The sequence below is a fragment of the Dermochelys coriacea genome, chromosome 11 (assembly GCF_009764565.3).
Source record: "Dermochelys coriacea isolate rDerCor1 chromosome 11, rDerCor1.pri.v4, whole genome shotgun sequence".
NCBI classification, from domain to species: Eukaryota; Metazoa; Chordata; order Testudines; family Dermochelyidae; genus Dermochelys; species Dermochelys coriacea.
Genome location: NC_050078.2, coordinates 71,026,874 through 71,050,316, shown reverse-complemented (window position 1 = coordinate 71,050,316; position 23,443 = coordinate 71,026,874). Strand labels below are relative to the sequence as shown.

General features: G+C 41.9%; 1 protein-coding gene across 1 annotated transcript in view; it reads right to left on the bottom strand.

Moving 5' to 3' along the window:
* COL6A3 (collagen type VI alpha 3 chain) overlaps positions 1–23,443 on the bottom strand; it is a 118,744-nt gene that overhangs the window by 58,065 nt on the left and 37,236 nt on the right. The window contains 10 exon segments of the mRNA XM_043505734.1: positions 1,718–1,863; positions 3,261–3,339; positions 4,089–4,435; positions 6,551–7,150; positions 9,249–9,851; positions 10,532–11,131; positions 12,486–13,103; positions 14,852–15,418; positions 16,362–16,958; positions 20,354–20,956. Of these exon segments, the coding sequence (XP_043361669.1) occupies positions 1,718–1,863; positions 3,261–3,339; positions 4,089–4,435; positions 6,551–7,150; positions 9,249–9,851; positions 10,532–11,131; positions 12,486–13,103; positions 14,852–15,418; positions 16,362–16,958; positions 20,354–20,956 (4,760 nt within the window).

Sequence of the window (23,443 nt, the reverse complement as noted above, 5' to 3'; positions counted from 1 at the left end):
TTTAGTACATGAAGGAGCTAAGGTTTATCCCCCAATCCTGCAGTGAATGCTACACAAGTTCAGGAGCCTATCCACATTGAAGAAGGTTTCATTGCAGGGTAAGGACCTGGATATTAGTGGATTTTAGCAAAATGTTCGATTCAATCTCAGAAACAGAGCCAGACAAAGATGGAGATTGACCAGGATTTTAGACACTTTTAAATGGAATTTTGCCTACACTATATTTGCAACCATTTCTAGTTGCTCTTCCCAAACGTCCATGCGAGCAAAGATGTGTGCACACACATGTTCATGGAAAGTGAATGCCAGACTCCCAGCAAACTTCTTTTCAGGCAGAAGTGGAAGTAATTGATACATGCTAGATCACATAATCGGGGAAAAGAGGATCTACATGCACCCCTGGGCAGAGGGCCAATGCAAGGACTTGAGTCAGAGTTGAGTGGTGCATTGGCCTTGATATGCCCCAGTTTCGCCCAGAAACAATACCATATGATTTAAGGTGACCAATCTCAATGCTGAAATGTCGAATCATGAGCATGGAATGCTCCAACGAATCCTCACAGCAAGCATTCCGCAGGCTGAACGTCATTGGCACAAAATAATTTCAAAGAGCAGATGAATTAATAAAAAGTAGTCTAGTTTTGGGTACCAAGTATCAGTGTTAGTCTGTATCCACAAAAACAATGAGGAGTCCGGTGGCACCTTAAAGACTAACAGATTTATTTGGGCATAAGCTTTCGTGGAGTCATGCATCTGAAGAAGTGGATTTTTTACCCATGAAAGCTTATGCCCATATAAACCTGTTAGTCTTTAAGGTGCCACTGGACTCATCATTAGTTTTGGGTAGTTCATTAGCAGGAAACCAGTAACAAAATTCAGCAAATAAATTGTTTGTCACAGAGGTCTCACCTATCTCGACTCAGCCTTTTACTAGGAAAATTCATTCAAATTGAATTGCACAGAGGTAGACTGAAAACTAGCTCGACGGCCGCAAGCAAAGGGTAATGTTAAACAACTATGTAGTGATTTGGGGAAGAAGTGTCCAGTGGAGGTAACACAAGGATCAGTGTGAAATCTGGTCTTATTTAACATTTTAATTAATGATTTGAACGAGGAAGGTCATAAAACTGGCAGCAGATACTAAATTAGGGGCAACTGCAAATGCCAATGAAGATTGAAAATCACTGCAAAGAGCCCTAGAGAGATTACACAGATGGGTGTAAAATAATAAAATTGCAAGCTAGTTCATTATCAAAATATTACTGAAAGACAGCTATCCACACAGAGGAAGAAACCTAGAAAGCAGCGCTGCTAAAGAGATTTAATGAGACACAGAATAAGAGCAAGGTAGCCACGAGTTTGTAGTGCGATAAGGCAGCAAGACTAATGCAAATGGCATATAGAGAGACCTAACTTCTTGGAACAGGGAAATAATAGTCCTGTTCTATGGCATCGCATCTGGAGTACTGGGTTGAATCCTCAGGTAGTATAAACTGGCATAGATCCTCTGAAATCAATAGAGCAGCACCAGTTCACACAAGAAAGTCATTCACTGCAGCATCCACAAAAATAAAACAAAGGAGTTTATAGGGCTAGATCCACAGCTCATGTAAATCAGCAGAGCTCCATGGATGGAGGATTTCCACCAGCCAAAGATCCGGCCAGAGTGTTTGTAAAGTTTCTGCTCTATAGAAGCTCTTGGCTCAAAGTTACTTACAAGTTGTTCTGCCAGTTCGAAATCTAAATCCAGCAGATTTACTCTCAGAGGCCTGTTATACGTGAACCCACGTCCAAACTCTAACTGCATCACATCCTCAAAATTTGGTGTTCTCTCCAGCCCCACAAAGATGAGTGCCTTTATACCTGAAGGATTGGAACAGAATGCATTTCTATGAAAGCACCAGCAACACTTGGAAGCATGCATATTGTAAAATCTAACTATGGATTGTTCCTGTCTGTCTAACTGGAAATCTAAAGAAAATATTGGCACATGTTCATTAACTTGAATGATTTTAGGGGACTGGATAATGCAAGGGATTAATGATCCATCTGCCTCTCTCTGGGTTTGAAAATCATCATGTTTAGGTGCCAGTAGGTAGTGGATGGGCGACACACACAGCGTTCCACCTCTAGGTCACCAGCTTGACTCCGATTTGCTTCATTTAATGGCTGAAACACCTGGTGGCTGGGCATTTGTCCTTATAAAGCTACTTAGTGGTCTCGGCCCAATGGGGACAGGTGGCCAGATGACCAAAATTGTCCTCATGGGGTTAGATTACAGCTGGCCCCATACCAGGGTGGTGCAGTAGGGAGAGAGCGAGGAATTGCACTGCTCTTGTGTGGGCTGCAGACGATTGGGTCAGATTTGCAGCTTCTGTGCTCAGGGCTGTCCCAAGATGTTCCCGCTAGGAGCACTGTGCCCAGAAGGGGGCAGGAAGGAGCGAGAGCCATGGTCAGCTGAGAGAACATGCTGGGTCTATGCTGCACTCTCTAAAGCGATGTAGCAGTTTGTACTGCCCACTGTGCACCAGGAGGGAGAATGTCTCCAGTGGCAGTGCAGAGTTGCTCCTTAACAGTATAATCTAGCCCGTATATAATCCCAGGTGGAAAGATCAAAGGCAGTGGGTCCAGTCCTGCCAGCTCTTTGCCTCTGGAACTTGCCCTGCAGCCAATGGGAGTTCTGTGTACACAGGGCTTGCAGAATCAGTCCATGAATGAGTGTGGACGCTGAATTCCCATCTCATTCCTATATCTGGTCCCTTCAGACCCTATCAGCAGCACAGGGCGGGGCTTGCACTGCCATTGCCAGTGCTGGACCTGCTCTGTACCCGAAGGGTTCCATTTCCCGTCCTGCGCTGTCATCACTTTGGATGAAACAGATCAGCATCCCGGGAATCCTCTGCTGTCACAGGTCACAAGCGATCAGTTAATGTAAGCTGAGTAAGAGCTGTGTGGATCCTGGATTGAACTCCACCCCTGTGCCCCAGATTCTGAGACATTCAGATTCAGGTCTGAGTCTGTCAGCATGGGCTTGCCTCTGCCTGTGATATACCATACACAGAGTCTCAGTCAGTGTAATGCCTCCATAGCATTATTCAAAGGGGAAGAGGATTAAAAACAGCAAGCGTGTGTGGAATTCAGCTTATTACTGACCTCACCATTCACAGAGTCATCAAAAAGCTGAGTGCACCTCTTATTAGAAGCCATGGACAAAATGAAGCAAAATAAAAAGTAAGTGTCCTGGCACTCTAACAGAATACCTTCTCTTTGCAGCGCGACTGACGCAGCCTCCAACTGGGCCATTACACCATCTACACCATCAGTTAGGTGAATTACCACCTGGGAAGGAAACAATTCAAGTCAGGCCTCAATTGAGAAACACAGCCACATACAACAATACAGCGAAATGTTTGGCCAGATTCTCAGCTAGTGTTGATTTTGCTTCATTCCATTGCCTTCAATGGAATGATACAGATTTACACCATAATATTCAGAGCCGATCTTGCAATAACGTACTTTTCTCAGGTGCACATTTTGTCTGAGGTCACTCAGATTAGCTGATCCTGCTGGTCCCTCCTGCCCTTCAAATATATGGTTTTTTGGCTTGACATGCCGGATCATGTTACTCAGATGTACATTTTCCAGTTAGTAATAGCTACAGCTCAGTATATGGCCCAAATCGGTATTCACAAACATTAGCTGGAGTGATACTCAACAGTGTTGTGCCTGTACAATATATTTTAAAATGACACTTAAGTGCAGCAAGACAATATGGTTAAGATGCTCTAACAAGGATGCTTTGTTTATTAATTTCCCTGCATCAATTAAACTAAAATATATACAGCAATATTCCAAGGAAAGAAATAATGGGGAAAAACCCAGACATCTAGGGATCTTTGCTTTTCAGTGTCAGGAAATTTTTCATGCTCGCAACATTTCAGTGGGGTAATTTCCTACCTGGTGTAAACTGGCAGAGCTAAGTTCACTTCTATGGAGTTGTGCTTGTTTAAACCAGTAGAGAATCTTGCCCAGTGTTTTTCTGTTTCCAAGAACATAGAAAAACCTCTATGAGGAGAACCGAGACTTACTTTCACGCTGTCGGCAGGAGCTGTTCTAAATTTGTTCTGGTAAGATCTCAGCGTCTGTGGTGTCAGAACATATGGACCACGGTTGCGCATGTCTTGGAACTTCTCAAACAATTCTGGCTGGTACTCAGAAAAGTCAAATCCTTCAATGGCTCCAGTTGGTGTTTGCGCCATGATTGCCACTCGCACAGTTGGCTGCTGGTTGCCACTACAGCTGATCCTCTGCATCTGGGTAATTCGGTTCAGAATGATCTCTACCTTGGACTCCAATGCTCTCTGAGAATTAAATATATTTTGCCCAGGTCCAACATCTGAGACATCAAACCCAAGTATCACATCGAGGTTGCATTCTGGGGAGGAAAAATGTGTAGACTCGTTCAGACACAGAGTAAGCGGTGGGAGGAAGTTATTTCACTAGAAGGGTGGTGAACCACTGGAACGGGTTACCTAGGGTGGTGGTGGAATCTCCATCCTTAGAGGTTTTTAAGGCCCAGCTTGACAAAGCCCTGGCTGGGATATTTAGCTGATGTTGGTCCTGCTTTGAGCAGGGGATTGGACTAGATGACCTCCTGAGGTCTCTTCCAACCCTAATCTTCTATGATTCTTCTATGATTCTATAATTGCTTCAGAACAGAGCAGGTACAGAACTCTGTTTATTTTTTTTAAATTGAGTCACCACTTATTCATCTGTTGAATATTATCTGACTCCTAGATTATGAGCTCTTTGGGTAAGCGACAATCTTTGTGCTATTTGTTTGGACAACAGCAAGTACAATGAGGCCTGGTTTGGATCCCTAGCTACTACTTATAATAATAACAATGAATAAAAATTGGTTATTTTGGGGAAAAGGTCTATGTTTTTCTCAGTGTAGCTATTGTTTAGAATTTGACTTAATCTATTAAAAAACAAATAGGATATGAATCCGCTAAGAAATAAATGTGTCATAGATTGCATGGGGAAATACCTTGGTTTGCCTCTGTGAAAGCTTGTCCATCCTTTAATAGTGGGCAAGTGTTTTCTCCTTTCATTTGTTATCATTTCCCATTTGTCGTCAAAAACTAGAGTTTCATTTTATCTTGATTTGCACAGAATTACAAGTCTTGCATTATTTTAGGAGAGAATTAGTACAAAGATTTATTATGAGATGCAAAAAGTCTAGTTGTTTAAGCAGGGCATTAGGAGCCAGGACTCCTGGGTTCTATTCCCAGTTTAGTGGCCAAACAGTTTTGTATCATTTGGCGTGGCAGGTAGACTCTGTTAGCTACAGTTTTATCATGTGTGCTTTATCTACTTCACAGGAATGTTGTGAGCCGTAATTGATCTCTGTGAAGTGTTTTGAGATCCTTCGATGAAAAATGCAATGATCAGTGCAAAATGTTATTCTTATCTGTATCATGGGCATGTCTAACTTTTCCCCAGCGGGGACCACATCTTAATAGAGAGATCATCACACAGTCTCCCCTCCCTTCCCAGTCTATCCATTGGACCCATACCAGTCTGGATCCCCTTTTCATTCATGCAAGAACCCTGCAGAAACACCAGGTTCACCCTCCTTATTGCCAGCTTCTTCTGCATGCATCCTGGCATGTCTGTAGCCATGCAGTCAGCTGGAAATGAGGAGGAGCAAGCATCATGTGACCTGGGCTATGTACAGAATGACCCACTAGTTGTAGGGTACTTTCTTTTGTGGATGTCTAGAGCCAAACAAAGTCCATCACTCTGAGGATGGACCAATGAAATAGATCCTACAATATGACAATGTGCCCTGAAAGTTAAGGGCAGACCATGACACAAGGGGTAAATCTCACTAATCTTCTCCCCACAATCCTTAATCCTCCAATGTATATAGTTATACCCAGTTCTGGTTTAAAGGCAAAATCCATGGTGAGGCCACCTGTCAAGCTGGAATTCACTGGCATAACATGCATACTAATCTTGGGCAGTTAGTTTTTAGTTTATCACTTAGTAAGCCTTTGGTCATGAAAACTAATTAAGTCAGTACAAAGGAGCCAGTCAGATCAGATAACACTTAAATCCACAGGGCAGTATTAGATCATTTAGTAACTGTTTTGTTTGAGGTGGAGATACATTGTCAACACACGATCAATCAACCCTGAGTGCAGGGGACTGGACCAGATGACCTCTCGAAGTCCCTAGGAACGCCTGTTGGGATTGTTATTGGACGCATATTGCAGTATCACCCCACATGTTCTAGGTGCTCCACAGATGCATAGGAAGCATGGTTTTAGTGCCAAAGAGCTTACCATCTAGGGAAGAGTTTACAATCTAGGGCCGAGACCATGCAGGGCTGAGCCCACTCACTAGAATGTGCAAGATCCAGACTTCAGAAAGCATGGTAACAGGAATACAATGATGCTGTTGGAGGAGTCTGTTTAAAGCAAACAAAGTGCTCCAAGAGGAGAACTAAACATGGAAATAATATTTTTACAACAATGGTACTTACCTCTGGATTCACTCACTCCTGGACACAGTTGCTCTTCCATAACAGCATCGAGAGTAATCAACACTTGTTCATTCAGTTCTGACAGTTCCTGGGCTGTTGCCACTCTGAAAGCAGTGGCACTATCACTGGACAGCTTGCTCACTTCATCCAGGTCAATGTTTTTCACACCAACGGCAAACACCTTGACACCTGCATTTGTCAGTGCCAATGCTGCTGTCTGTCCGTCATCCAAAGGTTTGCCTCCCGTCACAATAAAAGCAACTTGAGGGACCCTGTCCTCCCCCCTGCTCCCAGCCTCTTTCACAAAGTGCTTTGCCAGGATGTGTTTGATGCCTTCTCCAGTATTCGCCACTCTGCCACCTCTATAGACTACTCTGTTGATAGCACGTAAGATCTGGTCTTTGGTGGTATAGTCCTTGAGAAAAAATTCATCGGTCACATCAGAGTTGTACTGGGCCAATCCCACTTTAATGGATTTATCATCTGAATAGAGAGCATCAATTATGGAATATACAAATTGGATAACTTGCTGGAAGTTCTCTCTCCCTAAATTGATGGAGCTGTCCAGCAAAAACACGATGTCGACTTCCTTTTTACCATCTGAAACAGTTAAAAAGAAGGTGGGTATTAAATGCTTTGTGGCACCCAGAATATTGTCTCAAACAATAGAGGAAAACGGATCATTCTTAAATGGTCGGCAAAGGCTGCGTGCTGCACTTAGAAATAATTCTGCATTTCCTTTAGAAAAATGTCTTGCCTTGGAAAATAAAATGAGCAGTAAGACTACGGCTAATTCAGAATGAGTCAGTGAAGGCCAAGCCATTGAAAAGTGAATTGATGCCTCCTTTTTTGGGTGGCCAATCTTAAAGGAGCCCGACTTTCAGTGAGCAGGTGGCTGCTGCGTTTTCAAAAAGTCAGGCCCCTTTAAGATGTCTCTTCTTTTGCTAGCACCCAAATTCACTAGTCATTTTTTAAAATCTTGGCCAGAATATACAAACTGACACAAACCCCAGCTCACACCTCACCTTTTTGGGGATTCATATTAGCACCTAAAGTCCAAAGTCTTCCTTGCCCCCAACTCTGCTCTGGCCTCTGCTCTGCACCTGTGCTGCTAGCCTGCTAAATCCATAGCAGAATTGGTCAGTCTGTGCTGGGAAAATGTTCTAAAGCACCAATGAACTAGAAAAGCCCTCTGAAATGTGAAATTTGAAGAAACTAGCCAGCAAAGCAGGTTCTGCAAGATTTATTGAGACCACATTTTGGATTTGGCAAAATATCAACCAGAGATGACCTCTTGAGAGAAAAGAGACCAAAGCAACAGGAAGGAGAAGAGAATCAATATGCTTAGGCTTGAGGCAACCATTTAGGGTGACAGATTATATGCAGAGAATACAAAAGGCACAGTTAGGGTCATTGAAAGAGACAATGATGGTTACATGGAGAAAAGGAGTGTCTGTATTTCAAAAGCTTTGGAGGAGCACCAAAAGATTATGAGCTCATCAGAACCAAACATTAAGAGGTTTGTCCATCAAGGTTCCAGATTAGGGTACCATTGGGTGTAATTCATTACTGGGTGCCAGTGAAAAATCAAACAAGGAAAATGCTGAGCAAGCAAAAGATAAAAACAGTGATTCATACACAACATGTGAGCACTCCAGGGTGAAGCCAGTGCACAGAACAGGATAGACTGGGGGTGGGGAGAGGCAGGGAACAGAATTCCAAATGCCAAATCTAAGTGCAAAACTTCTATTATTTTAGCAAAATGCCTGCTTCTATTTTAAGGCGAGGAGAACTCCTAAATATAGTCCTGATCCAAGGCTCTTGGAAGTCTATGGAAATCTTTCCACTGACTTCAATGGACTTTGGAGCAGGCCCCATGTGAAGTAATGACATGTTTCACTACCCTTCCATCTCATCTTTATGTTTCTTCAGCACCACAAGCTGTTTTGTGACTGCTCAGAAGAAAAGGGCTGTAAAACATAATATTTATGATAGAGTCATGGAGTTTAAGGTCAGAGAGGACCCCCAGATCATCTAGTCTAACCTCCAATATAGCACAGGCCAACATCACCCAGCACCCACACACTAAACCCAACAACTGAAATAAGACCAAAGTATGACAGCCCGTAGGAGACTAGACTTTATGTGCCATGGGCAGAGAACAGGAGGGACCAAGGTGCACCAGTGCCTGAGGCCCCCACAATGTCAGGGAAATGATTAAGTGAGACATACACAGATAATCATGGCAAGTGACCCGCACCCCACACGCTGCAGAGGAAGGAGGAAACCCCTCCAAGGTCACTGCCAATCTGACCTGAAGGAAAATTCCTTCCCGACCCCCATACAGCAATCAGTGAGACCATAAGCATGTGAGCAAGAGCCAGCCAGCCATACCCCTAACAGAGAGAATGCTCAGTGCCACCTCAGAGCATGGGCCCACCCCGCCCAAATGTTATGCTATGTAATATGTTATTTATTTTTATGAGGAACATATTTCCATCTTATTCACGTTCTAAATTCTACCATTTTCCAAGTTCTGCAAGGTCCTTTTGGCGAGTATTCTTTAGTGAAATGCAAGCACAGGAATAAGGACTAAAATACATTAATTCTGAACAGCTTTACAAATTACGATCATTTTATCCCATGCTGCATCCCGAAGGTTTCCCCTAGTGTATACCAACATGAATAAAATACTGACCAGGAACTGGAATTGTAGGAAGTATGGGTGTAGACTCTTGAGGTTTTTTAAATGATTCGATGAATCTCTTTTCAATGGTTGGGAGTTCTGTAAAATCTCTGATTACGAATGCAAGTCTAGGATCATTGATAATTCTCTGCAACTGAGTGCTGTCTGCATTCCTTGCTCCTACACCCTGGATTTTAACCCCAGTGGATGCAATCAAAGCAGAAGGTCTAGTCACATCATCCTGGGACCTCCCTCCAAGAAGGAGAACTAAATGCTGGGGGACCCCGTCTTCTATTCTGCTCCCTGCAGACTTAACAAAGTAATTCTTCACAACATAGTCCAGTGCTGCTCCAACGTTCAGTGGGGACCCTCCTCTGAGCCTCAGGCGGCGTATGGCTTGCAGAACGGCATCTTTGGTTTTGTGTTGTTTTAAAAGGAACTCCGGGAAAACAATATTGCTGAATTGGGCCACACCAATTCTCACTTTGTTTGGCCCAACGTCCAGCTGCTGAACAATTCTGATGATGAAATCCCGAATGTGAGCAAGACCGTCGGTCCTGATACTGTCAGAGCTGTCAATGAGGAAGATGACGTCCTTCTCATTGCCGTCCAATTCTGCAGAACAAAAATGTCAAGGAGAGAGGAAAATTACTGACATGAAAAACCTCCTTTGCTTGAGATTTGCTGTAAGGTTTCTGAGCAATCCCTTCCCAAGGATGACCCAACACATGGGATCTCTGATGAAGCTCCATTCACCTGAAAAATATAGCACATATGCTTTGTTTTTAAGGGGGAATGCTAAAATGTGCTAACTATTAAAGTGAAAACCCACACTTTAGGCATGAGAATTGGAGTTGGTTTCTTTTTGGGGGTGGGTGTTTTTTGTTTGCCTCTTTTTGGCTTTACCAGTCAGTTTAAATTTACATCCAAAATTATAAGCATATATCACCCCAAATCCTAATTGCCTGTAATCTGATTTTTAATTTTTTTTTGCATTCATTTCCTTAAATGTTCTAACCTCATTTGGCCCCAGATTGATGCTTATTTTAACTAGAAAACTCTTCAAAGGGCTGCAGATAAGGTAAGCAATATCGCTTTTGCCCAGAAAACCTTAGCCCTCAATATCTCTATGAAATCTCTAATGAATCTCCATTCTCCTGACAGTGCAATGTGCTGTATTTCTTTTTAAGGGGGAAATCATTTGTTGGCAGGGAAACAATGGAAAGTTATTTGCACTTTTAGCAATATCTACATTAACAGCAACACAAAGGCACTGAGTGATCAGACAATGTTACCTGAAGGGACTTTTATGTCTTCCAGGAGCCTTTGTATCTGGTCTGAAGTCAGTGTTCTAATAGGGGTCAGGAGCTTCTGATCTAGGCTGGGTAGTTCCTGGAAGCTTCTCACTGAGAATATATACTCAGGGCTGAGAGAAATCTTTGTCAGCTCCTCTGGATCCACATTCTTTGCGATAGTCAGAGGTGCGACACCAGTTACTTTGATTTGGAGGGCAGGGTCCTCTACCTCATCAGCAGATGGGCGGGAATAGAGTAATATTAAAAACTGAGGGACACCTTCCTCTATGCGACTTCCAGAAGGTCTTGTAAAGATATTCTTCAACACATACTCCAGGGCAGCTCCTACGTTAACCCTTTGGCCAAATTTGGGCCTTAATCTTCTCACAGCACTCAGCACTTCATCTTTGCTGGAGTAAGCATTGAGAAGAAACTCGACCTTGGGATCGTCACTGAACTGGATCACAGCAACCCGGGTGGCATCGAAACCCACATCCAGGGAATTCACTAGCCGTTCGATCAGGCCACGGATGAGATTGAACTCAGAGGTAACAAACTGGGAGCCATCAATGAGAAACACAACATCCTTCTTGCTGCTCTCTATCAAAAGAGAAAGATTTCAGATGATGCACATATGCCCAAGAGTTGCATTGGTAAATGATCTAAAGGGCAAAAGTTTCAGGCACCCACAGATGTGCAATTATACATCATCATTTTGGGGGTTATCAGCAAGCAGCACCGTGCTGAAATGAGCTAGCCAATGAAATCTATGTGTAAGATTAAATAATGTGGAAATCTAGTCTGCAGTCCTCATACACAACTCTGACTTACAACATTCGGAATCCAAGGGAGGGTAGAACCTGCAAGCCACCTTCTGTCCCACACTCACACAATCTCACTTTGATTCAGCCACTAATTTAAAAAAATAGGTATCACTGTTTCATTTAGTGCACAGAGGGGAGAGTGTCAGAGCTCTCTCTTGGCCGTGTCAGGGAACAGAAGCATTAAAGCCCCTTTGCTCCCCTGTTCAGATTGCAACTCTGGCAATGTGGGGAGAAACAACGGTTGCTCTCCTGATATGAGTCCTCTGAATGAAGACCAGAGAGGGGGCTGAGAAGGCAGGGAGTCAGAGAAGCCCTGGCTCCACACCTAATCTCTATTCACTGGCCAGACTAGCTTGCCACACACATGAGGTAGTAGACATGAGGATTATCTCTGGGCCACAGGTCCTTCTCTGGTCTTTTCCCAGAGAGGTGAAGCCCCATGCTACCCCTTACACAAGGCAGATTGCAAGGTGACCATCTAGACATTGAGAAAGTGAGTTCAGTGACACCCCACTCTCTTTTGCATCACTAGATTGCTCTACACTTGCCATCTGAGAGTTATTTTTCCTGTTGCTGTTATTTCCTAGAAGAAGGTTTGCTTCCTGATGAGGAGCTTTTCTATTTCTTTTTGCTTAAAGAGCAAAGTTCCCTGCCTGAATTATAAATGTCTAGATAGGAATCTGAATTTACATGAAAATGTCAGTTTCTTATCTAAATGATCTAGTTTTTTTTTGTGGAAGCGAGGGCAGAAATTATCTGGTCACTAAGTTATTGATTAATATATAACCCCATTTATTTATTGTAAGACTATGGTCCACAGCCTGCATTGACTTCAGTGGACTGAGTAGACATAGCAGTCTGCCTACATGGACCACAGGGTAGGACTGAGGTCTATAGAAGTATTTGAATGACTGGCAGGAATTACACCTTGCAAACCCAGGTACAAATGGGCAAATAGAGGATAAATTGGCAGGGAGATGAGGTTGGTTTTGGAGCCTTAATTGTGAATGCCTTGCCTTTCCCTCTTTGCATCACAACCATAATGTTATTTAAACATCAGTTTTTTGTCTATGAATCTTACGCGTATGCGCGTGCTGTGCAGACACAACAGCCAAAAAACACCTTCTCACCTGGACTGGGTGATGGCAATTCAAAATCCGGAACTAGCTCTTCAATTTGTTTCCTGGTGATCCGAGTGACTCTCTCTGAGATGACCTGCTGTACAGTATCCAGTTGATTGAAGTCGGGGATGGCAACAGCAAAGTCTGGGACATAAGAGATGGTCTGCAGCTCCGTGATATCAGCATCTCCAATTCCAATGCCTAAAGGCACCATGCCACTGGTCTTCAGGGCCACCGAAGGCCTTCTCACATCATCTTTTGATTTGCCAGATGTCAGCAGAATCAATAGCTGAGGGACACCTTCAGCTATTCTGCTGCCAGCTGGGCTGGTGAACACATTCTTTATGACATAGTCCAGGGCTGCACCTGTATTAAGAGGAGCCCCTCCCATAATGGACAGGCCCTGGATGGCACTGATCAGATCTGATTTATCAGAGTAGGTGTTCAGAAGGAACTCAGGTTGTATGACGTTGCTGTATTGCACCACGGCAACACAGACCCTGTCAGAACTGACATCCAGGCTCTCGACCACTCTTTGCACAAAGGCCCTCAGTGCAGGGAAACCACTTCTGGCACCATCTGAGCCATCAATCAGAAACACCACATCCTTCTTCTGACTTTCGTCAGCTGTTTCTGGAGACAATGAAGGGAGGGGAAGATAAGTCATATTTTCGGTGTAAAGTAAACATCCTCTGTATAAAATGATTTGCAGAGAGAGGAAAGGCTTGGGATCTTAGGTCATGTATCACAGATGCTGATCCTGTTTCTTTATAGTTTCCCTTTAGCCAGGCAGTCAAATGCTCTCGACTAATGGACAGATGGATGGAAATCCAGTGAAAACCCTGCGACATCATGTGCTGGGTGATACCTACTTAGTCGGGAAGGGCTCTATACTCTTTAGTGGAGGCATCAGCCTTCAGCAAGGGAGGACGAATGGAGTATGTAATCAGGGGCCATTTTCTCCTAAAGCGATCAAGGGTCTCTAGGGAGTGGAGCACATTAGCACCAGTTGACTACTCCACATAGAGTGCTCTAGAGAGGGGTGGAAGATGGAGGAGAGACAGAGGGAAAAAACGTCCCTGGGGAGCATTCTAACCTAGAAATAAGTAATGCTGCACACACACAAATTCCACAGCTGATTGGACAATGGTGAAAGTATTTTTGTGACAATAGTTCAACTGGCTCAAGCCAGCAAAATAAAGAAGTGAACTAAAATAAAAATGAAAAATTTTCAATCATTTTTGTGAAAAAAGTAGTTGAACATTTCTAAAAGCTAAAAAAAAAAATCGATCCGTTCTACTAACGAACAAACTCACACCAAACTTCAAAACCTCGGTTCAGGCCAACCAGTAAGCAGTCACTGCCTGTCAAAGACCAGATAAGGTTCATCGGGCTAGAACCTTTATGGAGGCTTCATGTTAAGTATGTGGCATTTTCCATGTCTTCATCTGCTGGTAGGAGGCTAAAATACCCATTGTCTTTGCTGGCAAAGCAGGGATGTTTCACCAAAAAAGGCATGTGTTCACAGATGATGTCTGTATGATACCATGCTGTTTAGAATTTTGATGATTGAATTGTTACCCTTTTGTTATCCTTTATTCTAGTTATGCCCTTTTAATTTCCTCCTGTTATAACTGCAACTGATTCAATAGCATTTAATTTACTGGCTGGTATCTGGGTGCAAAAGCTCTTTGTGTTTCATTCAAGAAGAAAGATAGACAAATGAACCTAGGATGTCAAGCAATAGATTTATGCACTGGATTGTCAGTTCTGCCATGCTCCTCTTTCCCCACACCACTTTCAAGAAAAACAAAATCAGTTTGGAAGAGAAATAGAGACAACCTTGCCCTAATTTGCTTCTTGTACCCTAATCCAGCAAAGCACTTAAATCTACTCATACTGTAAGCTCTTCAGAGAAGAGACTGTCCATTATACCATGTTTGCACAGTGCTTAGCACAATGAGGCTGCAGTCTCTGTTGTGGCCTGCAGATTGTACTTTATAAATATAAATCATAAACCATAAGATAGGCTTTTTTACTCCAATGACACTGTTTGTGCCTAAAGGAAAGCATGCACTGAAGTGCTTTACTGGGTCAGAGCCTCAATGAAGGAAAACCAGCGTAGACTACCACTTGCTACATAATTATTTTAAACCTCAGTCATATTGGGCCTGACCCAAAAGATACTGAAGTCAATGAGAGACTTTCCACCAGCTCCAGTGAGCTTTGGATCAGGCCCAGGATCCATTGTTTTGTATGTAGTTTTAATTTATGATTTATCATTTATAATTTTTGCAACATTTTTTTTAGTCCTCTGAAACAAATTTGATACGTTTCAAAATTATAAAAACAAAAGAAATGGTGGCTTTCCATACCTGGTCGTTGAATTTCTATGGTTTTCAATAAGTTCACTATCTTTGGTTGTATGTCTCCAATTCTAGGAAGGGAATCGACTTTTAGAATGAACTGTGGAGCATAAACTATCCTTTCTAGTTCTCTGAGATCGGCAGTCTTGGCTGAGATAATAAAAACGACAACACCAATTCCTTTCAGGGCCTCTGCTGGTTGTTCCACGTTATCAGTAGATCTCCCAGCAGAAAGCAGAACCAAGAACTGAGGAACACGTTCTTCAATCCTGCTTCCAGCACTCTTCACAAACAGATTCCTTACTGCATAATCCAGTGCAGCCCCTATGTTCAGTTGTTTTCCAGTTTTTATCTTCATTCGTTTCACTTTCTGGAGTATTTCCTGCTTGGATGGGATTTCATCAAAGGTGAACTCCACCTGGACGTCATCGCTGTACTGAGCTACAGAGACTCGGATGGCATCTGGCTTCACATTGAGCTCAGAAATAGTTCTGTGCACAAAGTCCCGGACACCAGGGAACTGCCCCAATAGATTGGCTGAGCCATCAATCATGAATAAAATATCTTGCTTACTCTCTAGAACAAATAGAGAGAAAAAGAAAACAAGATGTTAAAACCTTTTTATGGTTCATCATGGAAACTTTTCTTTTAAGGAGCTGGATTTTGATATTTAAAATGCTTGAGTGAATTTCATTAACTGAAGTAAATGAAAAAGGACACTTAACCTATTTCACTTTGTCACCTTTTAATTTCATTGACTTTCCAAAGCAAAGTGGAGCATCTGTTATCTATTTGTCAAATTCCTCTTAATTTCTCATTTCCAAATGAAATAATCTTAATCTTTTTAAAAGCCCCTTCTGAATAGAGCCACAATAAAAGAACTCTGGGGGAAATATTTATATATATCAGGTTAACTTTAAACATGACACAAATATTTTTGGAGATAATGTCAGAGACTTTCATTAACTTTTAACTCACTATCAAGAATAAATTCTGTCCTCCTCTACACCCGGACCAGCCCATTTATTTCAGTGGGGTTGCAACTGAGGGTCGACTCTAGCCTTTTATGTTTGGGGTTTGCTTTTGCCTTGGATGATCTTTGCTGTTCTGCACTATATTAATCTCTCCATTTCATTTTTTGTGGGGAGTAGTAACCACTCCCTACATGTGAGCTGGTCCATACAAACACCTATCATAGGCACTAATGTATCCCAAGTGGTCGGGATCTAAAGGCTATGGGGATAATTGGGCAGGATATTTGGTATGGTGGTCATAGACCCATTCTGAGCTCCATTTCAGTGCTGACTCAGCAAGGCACTTGAGCAGTTGCTGAACTTTAAGCTTGTTAGCGGTGACTTCAGTGGGTCAATGGGTCTACCCACATAAAATTAAACAAAGGGTTAATGCTTTGATGGATCAGGGCCTTGGACAAATAAGAAGTTATGCAACATTCAAAGTAAACAATCAAAAGAAACAAGACCAACTTAATACAGTCAACAGGAAGAAAGGTAGATATTACCTGAAGGGGCAAGTGGAACTTCTTCCACTCCTCCACTAACATATGTTGTTAAAGGATTAATTAACTCCTGTGGTAAAGCTGCCAGAAAATTGAAATCATCCATAAAATACACCATTCTTGGATTAAATGCCATCTGCTCAAGTTCTGCCTTATCAGCATTTCTAACTCCAATACAAAACGTCAGCACTCCAGCCCGAGCTAATGCATTGGACGCTTGTATGAATGCGTCAGCAGACTGCCCTGCTACAAGCAGGACCAGGACCTGTGGAACTTGTTCATCTATTCTGCTCCCACCAGCTTCAATGAAGTGATTCGTAAGGACAAAGTCTAGTGCCAAGCCAGTATTCAGCACTGATCCCCCTCTAGGGAACAACTGCCTCAGGCGAGCAATGATATCTGCCTTGGTTGGGAATGTGTTTAAAAAGAATTCAGTTGTAGGAGTGTCACTAAACTGTACTAGGCCAACGCGTACATTGTCATTTCCAACATCAAGGTCGTTAACTAGGCTCACAACAAAGTCGCGTACAAATGGGAAGTAGGCATTTCCAACGTTGAGTGATCCATCCAAAAGAAAGATGATATCCCTTTTGCTTTGAACTGCAGTGGAGCACAGAAAATAACATGAGACATCATAGAAAACATACCAGTATTTGTCATGTGTGCATACAGTATGCACTGTACACACATGTATACCTTGTTAGAGAGAAGGGGGGAGTGGGAGAGAGAGAGAGAAGTGAAGAGAGAGTTTCCAAGAGAGTAACAGCACGAACATTATGTGAAATTATTGGTTGTTTTGTTTTTGACTTGTGCTGCAAACAGTATTTGAATGGCTACTATTTAGAAATGGAGCCTCGTCCTTGTCTGCTGCATAGAAAATGTATATTATTACTAATGCCAATCAGAATGGTTATGTACTCTGTAGTTATTCTGGGTCAGAACCTCAGCTGGTGTAAACTGGTTTCATTGACTTTAATAGAGAAACACTAATGTACACCAGATAAGAATCTGACTCTCTGCAGTTAATCTCCATTTACACTGGTGTGAGATAATATTTAATTAAAACTTTGGGGCTTCTATTAACACCTTATAGAAAATATGAGCTCGGTAGTATGTAAAATACACTGTGATCTGAATCATGGTCAAATATAGTGAAACCAGTACCAGAGACCATCCTTATGAGACAATTTCCCATTCCAAGTGACTGCCCCCAAAGCATAGTGAGCCAGATTCTGCTCTCAGTGTAAATCTGAGGTAACTCCAGGCTCTAGTAGAGTTACTCCAGATTTGCCCTGGCATAGCAGAGAGCATAATATGGCCCCTGTAGTACAACTTTAAGTAGAAGAGCACCTGTCTTAAGTAACCAGTTTTGGCTGGTATTTTGAGTGGTCACCTTAAATATCTTTCACTGTATGTTGTGTTTTTAAGTAGGTGTTGCTTGTGGCTGTATTGGGGTGACTATGTAAGGTGCTTGTTTATCTCCACCCTCCTTAGCTGGAGAACGTCAGATTTGCATTTTGTTGTCAGTGACTGAGAGGAACTTCCCTCTTTGGGGATGTACTGCCTGATCCTGCACTCCTTGCTTAGGACCAAATTCCAGCCCCTCGTATTGATGTTGCATAGTACCTGGCCCAGCCGTGGTCCCCTGCAGCACAGAGAAAGGTGGCATCAGAGCCACAGCGCCAGCTCAATCCCACTAGAGGATTCGCCCTACATCAGCATTAGGGCCTTTTTGCTCTGGAGAGTTACAGCAAACAGCAGGATCTGAGCCAAAATGTCACAGCTTTAAAATAGTATCTCAGCCCCTTAGATAGTGCTAAATCCCACTGGAACACTTAGGGTAAAATACTGGCCCTGTTGATGTTAATGGCAAAGCTCCCATTGACTTCCATAGGGTTGGGATTTCACTCTTGGAATCTCCCTTTTCCAGTTCCCGCTTCTAGTCCTTAAAAGGTCCTGTGATATCAGACTTTAAAATCATAACATTCCTATGTGCTGAAAAGCTGCCATTGCTTCCAGAACAAATCTGGGCCTCTACCTGGGATCAATATGGGGGGAAATTCCACTTTTAGGGGGATGCAGGAGTCAACTTTTCTCTTGTAGGTTGATTTAAAAAACTAAGTCTCGTGTTTGAAGCTGCTGAGGGGTTTGAAATGTTAGGGGAAGTCTCCAGGAGATAGACTAATGGCTGAAAACATGGTCCTATGTCTGAGATAAACTGCATAGGAATGCAACAGATTTATCACTTGCCAATGCAATTTATAGCATGCCTCTTCAATTGATCATATGGATGCCAACTCCACATACATATATAGGCATGTATGTAGATACATTCCTGTATTCTGAAGGTCCTTTTTTCAAGGGTAATGTCTGATGTCTTTAAACTTGAACATTAGAGAAATCTATACATTTCTCTATCTCAGGTTCTTTCTATAGGGCCCTAGTAACAGGGCATTAAAAATCAAAAGGACAAAATTGGTCCCTTTGGAATGAAATGATTTCTGCCAAATCATATAGATTAAGTTGCTCTTCTCTGTTCTCATCTGTGGTCACCATTCAAGGCCTTGATGCGAGCTAATATCCATGGATAATCTATTGGAGTGCAATACTCAGTAGTAATATTTGTAATGGGCTGTTGCCAGGGAACATTTACTTGCATATAGTGTTTCTTTATGGCTATGTTTATGACAGAGACAGAGAGAAAAAGAGGGAAGCTACATTTATAAGTTTTAAAGAACAAAAAGTTTAAAGACATTTTTACTTGGCGTTTTGAAATAAAAATGTCAGGGTTGACATGTAGCCATGCGAAACTGTATTAGCAGGAAACACATTTTGAAAAAGCTTGTTAAATGATAGATTCTTTTCCCGTGATATTCATCTTAATTAAGGACCAGTGCAGGCAAACTGATTTATAAAATGTCATCTCTCCGTAGGGAGCAGTCATTGTGTTTTGAAAGGATTCTTAAAACCATAAAGGTTTTCTGCACCCTGGGTTATCATTTTAGTAACTTGAAGAAACTAGAAAATGATACAGTCGTGATCGAATTCCACTTCAGTAAATGGGAATCTCTCTAGTGACCTTAATGGGAACTGAAGGGGGGCCTTAATTGTCTAATGTTTTCATGACATGGGACTGAAATGTGAGTTGAGAACATGACCCTCTGTATTTTATTATAAGAATCCAGCCTCACACTTGTCCACTGGTGAAAAGTCCTGAGGAGAACCTTAGTACAAAATCTTTAGGCAGATAAATCATCTACTGAAATACATGGGAAACTGGTTCAGATGCCATTACTCAGGTTACTGTGTAAGGGTCTCATCCAAAGCCTACAGAAGTCAATGGAAAGAAACCATTGACTTCAATGGGCTTTGGGTCGCACTCTAAATGGACACAATCAATTCTAGACTAGTTTTATATTCAGTTAGTTTTATAGATAGGTGGATAATGAGAATTTTTTCTGTAAATTTGAATTTGAAAGTGAATTAGAAATCCTCAATGTTCACAAACTTTTCAGGGTCACTTTCTCTGAACGTATGAATGGTCAAGCTTTATCATCAAATGTACAGTACTTTCAAATAGAATTATTAAGCTTGCATGATCGATCGAATATCCACTGAAAGCAAATTTCAAATTGTATATTTGATTGTAGTATTCAAAATTTGCTCGGTGGTGATTAGTAACACAAATCATCTCATCAGAGATCAGAAACAATACCATGTGACTTATGTAATTAACCAGAATAGCATGAATTTTGAAGTTAAGTTTCTAAATATTTATGACAAATATGTGGGGAGGGCAAATTTACAAAGACCTCAAGTAACAAATGCATTAAAGAATTTAACAATCTGTTCGTGAACATTCTGCAAATGGAAAAGAGGCAACATTTAACTGAACTAAATATCCATTATGGACAATTCATTCATCTCTACTAGGTATAAAATAAGAAGTGAGAACTATGTCAGCTACATCTCCTTTGATAAATGTGTATGGTTACCTTGTGGTATTTCTTGAATAACTACTTCTCCAGAGAGTGTTCTTATAGGTGTCAGCACTTCAGGGAGAATGCCTTGCAAAGCTGGGATACTGAAGGTAGCTGAAGTGAACGCAAAGTTTGCTTCCTGGGCAATTGCTTGAAGTTCCGACTGATCTGCATTTTTGGACCCGATGGTGAGAACCACAATTCCATTCCGTTTAATCTCTGCTGCTGGTTGGAAAACATCATCTGTGGACTTACCACCAGTAACGAGCACCAGCATGGGTAGAACACCTTCGTCACTCCTGTACCCTGCAGAACTGGTGAAGAAGTTTTTCCTAACAAAGTCCAGTGCCGAACCTGTATTGAGTGCCGTACCACCGTTTAACTTCAATTTCCTTACAGCACTGATGACATCTTTTTTATTCTGACTGGCACTAAAATAGAACTCTGGTTTTACAGTATCTGCATATTGTGCCACAGCTACTTGGATAAGGTCTGGTCCAATTTCCAGCCTTTGGATGATTCTGGCAATGAAATCACGGATTACACCAAACTGGCTAGATCCCAGTGCAGTTGTGCCATCTATCAGGAAGACTATGTCCTTCTTGTTCACTTCAACAACTGCAATTAACAATATACATATATATTGTCAGTGGAAGTGCTCAATCAACAGTGCTTATCAATGCAACATAAAGAATTGAATGGGCTATATGACTTCTTGTTTGCTTGAAGTGTTACTGTTGTTTTACATGCCTCTTATGGGTACTTTGGTTTTGTGCCATGAACTTCACTTCCTTCCCTTTAAAGTGCTTCCTTTCAGAATATTTTCCCCTTTTCTAGTGTGGGATTGCATTGAATTCCACTATAAAATATGATTTATTATAACAATGTCTCTTTCTAAATCATGGGGAAAAGTTAGAAAATGTCAAAGGCTAATCATAATAACACTGGAAATTTCATAGGGTATTCTAGCACAGAAAAAAAACACACAAATGAAAAATCTTCATATTCTTCAATGGGCTAGAACATCAGTTGACATAAACTGATGTATTCCTATTGGCTTCAGTGGAGGCACACTAATTTACATCATCTAGTCCCATGTGTCTCAAAATGATTATGTTCACAAAAGCAATTAAAGACCAGTTTCCACTTATTCCACATACCTGTTCCCTGTGTGTCTTCATGTCCTGTCTGTTTCCTTAGCTAATAAAACACATTATTACTGTTCTTCGCTCAACACAGCCAGCCCAGCTATGAAGAGTGAAATGGAGTCTATTCTGGCTCAACAAAATTGTTGACTAAATTTTAACTGCCAAATCTTTCTTTCATGTTGATGTAAGAAGTAGAAAGAACACAACTGGATTTTCAAATCCCCAGTTGAGTCTGAAGGGCTGGTAATTAGAAAAAGAGTTGGTTGTGCCATACTGGAATCAAAATGCCATTATATTTAACACAGGAAATGTAGGCACTAGATAAATAAATATTAACATGGTTAATAGGTATTATGATAAAATATGATGATATGTAGACACTATCATAAATAAATATTTATTGCATCATTTGTGCATGTGAATATTGCACAATCTTCATTTAACTTGCAACAATATTACCCTAGAAGCCATAATAAGAAAACCAACAATTATAGGAGGGGGAGAGGGTCCACATCTTCGATTTCCACATTCAGCCTTAACTGACACTTCTTTTTACAAATCCTTGGCTTCTCTTGGTGACAATGAAAAGCAATTTATACAGGAGCACTGGAGGAATTTTTTCCAGTTTTTTTTTTAATTACAGTGGCCAAGATATTCAAAAGTGACTAGTGATTTTGAGGGCTTTAATTTCGGGTTCCAACTTAAGATTCCTTATAATGGCTGGATTTCCAAAAAGGGCTGGAAGCCAGACTCCTCTACGGGGTCTCAAGTTGGGCACCCAAAAACAGAGGCATTCAAAATCACAAGTCACTTTTGAAAACCTTGCCCAGCTTGTTTTGTATGTTTTAGGCTAATTAAGAATGAAGGGTACAAGAAAAGTACAGTATTACAATACTATCTATAATATGGCTGGCCGGTGAAAAGTAATGTGCCACCTTAAAATACTCTTAGGATTTTGATGCTCTTATGGGGCAAAATCCATAATCAGGGCCTTTGCTGTGATCAGACTCTGTGCTGGAGCAGAAGGCCTAAAAAGCAGTGGAGTTGATGCACTGGCAGGCAGGCTGTGGGATGGCTGTTATAGGGATTCAATACTCCATGCGCACAATACAGCAAAGGTTGCCGGAGTTCTGTCTGTGTCTATGCGCCAGAGCTTTGGCCAATGGTTTCGGACTATGTTGTACTGTAGACCAAGACTGCTGAGTAGTGGGAGTACAGAAGTAATAGCCTCTACTACAGCTCATGGGTGGTAGTAGCAACTCTTCTACGCCATTAGTGTGGTGGGAGGAAATGGCAGTCCTTGAGCCCAAACAGCCCTGCCTGTTTATTCTGGTATTGAATAAGACTAGTGTTTGGCCTCATGCCTTTTCTCAGGCAAAAGCCCTACTGGCTTCAAAGACTCCAGTTGGCGTTTTGCTTGACTAAGGACCACATAACTTGTACTACATTAAAGGTTAAAGCCAAGGTTCTGCCCACAACCTGCTCCCAGATGGGAGCAAGCAGGTGAATAGCTTTATTCCTGTGCCCCTGGACCCAAAGTCCAGGCAGCTCACATTAGGGGGATGCAGGACTTCTTACTCCATCTATGCCAGTGCGTAATCCAAGTCACAATCTAGTTCTAACTGCCTAGACTTCCCAGTTTAAAAGGATGTTACTAACATAAGCTGCCAAAGTTAAGCTATTCACATACCATTCGTTAGTGGTTTAACCTCATCCGCTTTCCAGAACCTGGAATAGTTTCCAAACCCTTCCAATATTTGTTCCCCCAGCAGCCAGTTGTGCTCCTCATCAGTTTCCCACTGGAGAGGGGTGCCAGGCACAAAGCCAGAGATTTGGATGTAGGAAGGATGCCAGCTTAATAATAAGGCTTGTTAAAACACTGATTTGTGTCCTCCAGAAAGATGCCAAAAAATATCTTCTGGGCTTGTGAGAAGCTAGATATCCAAACATGGAGGCC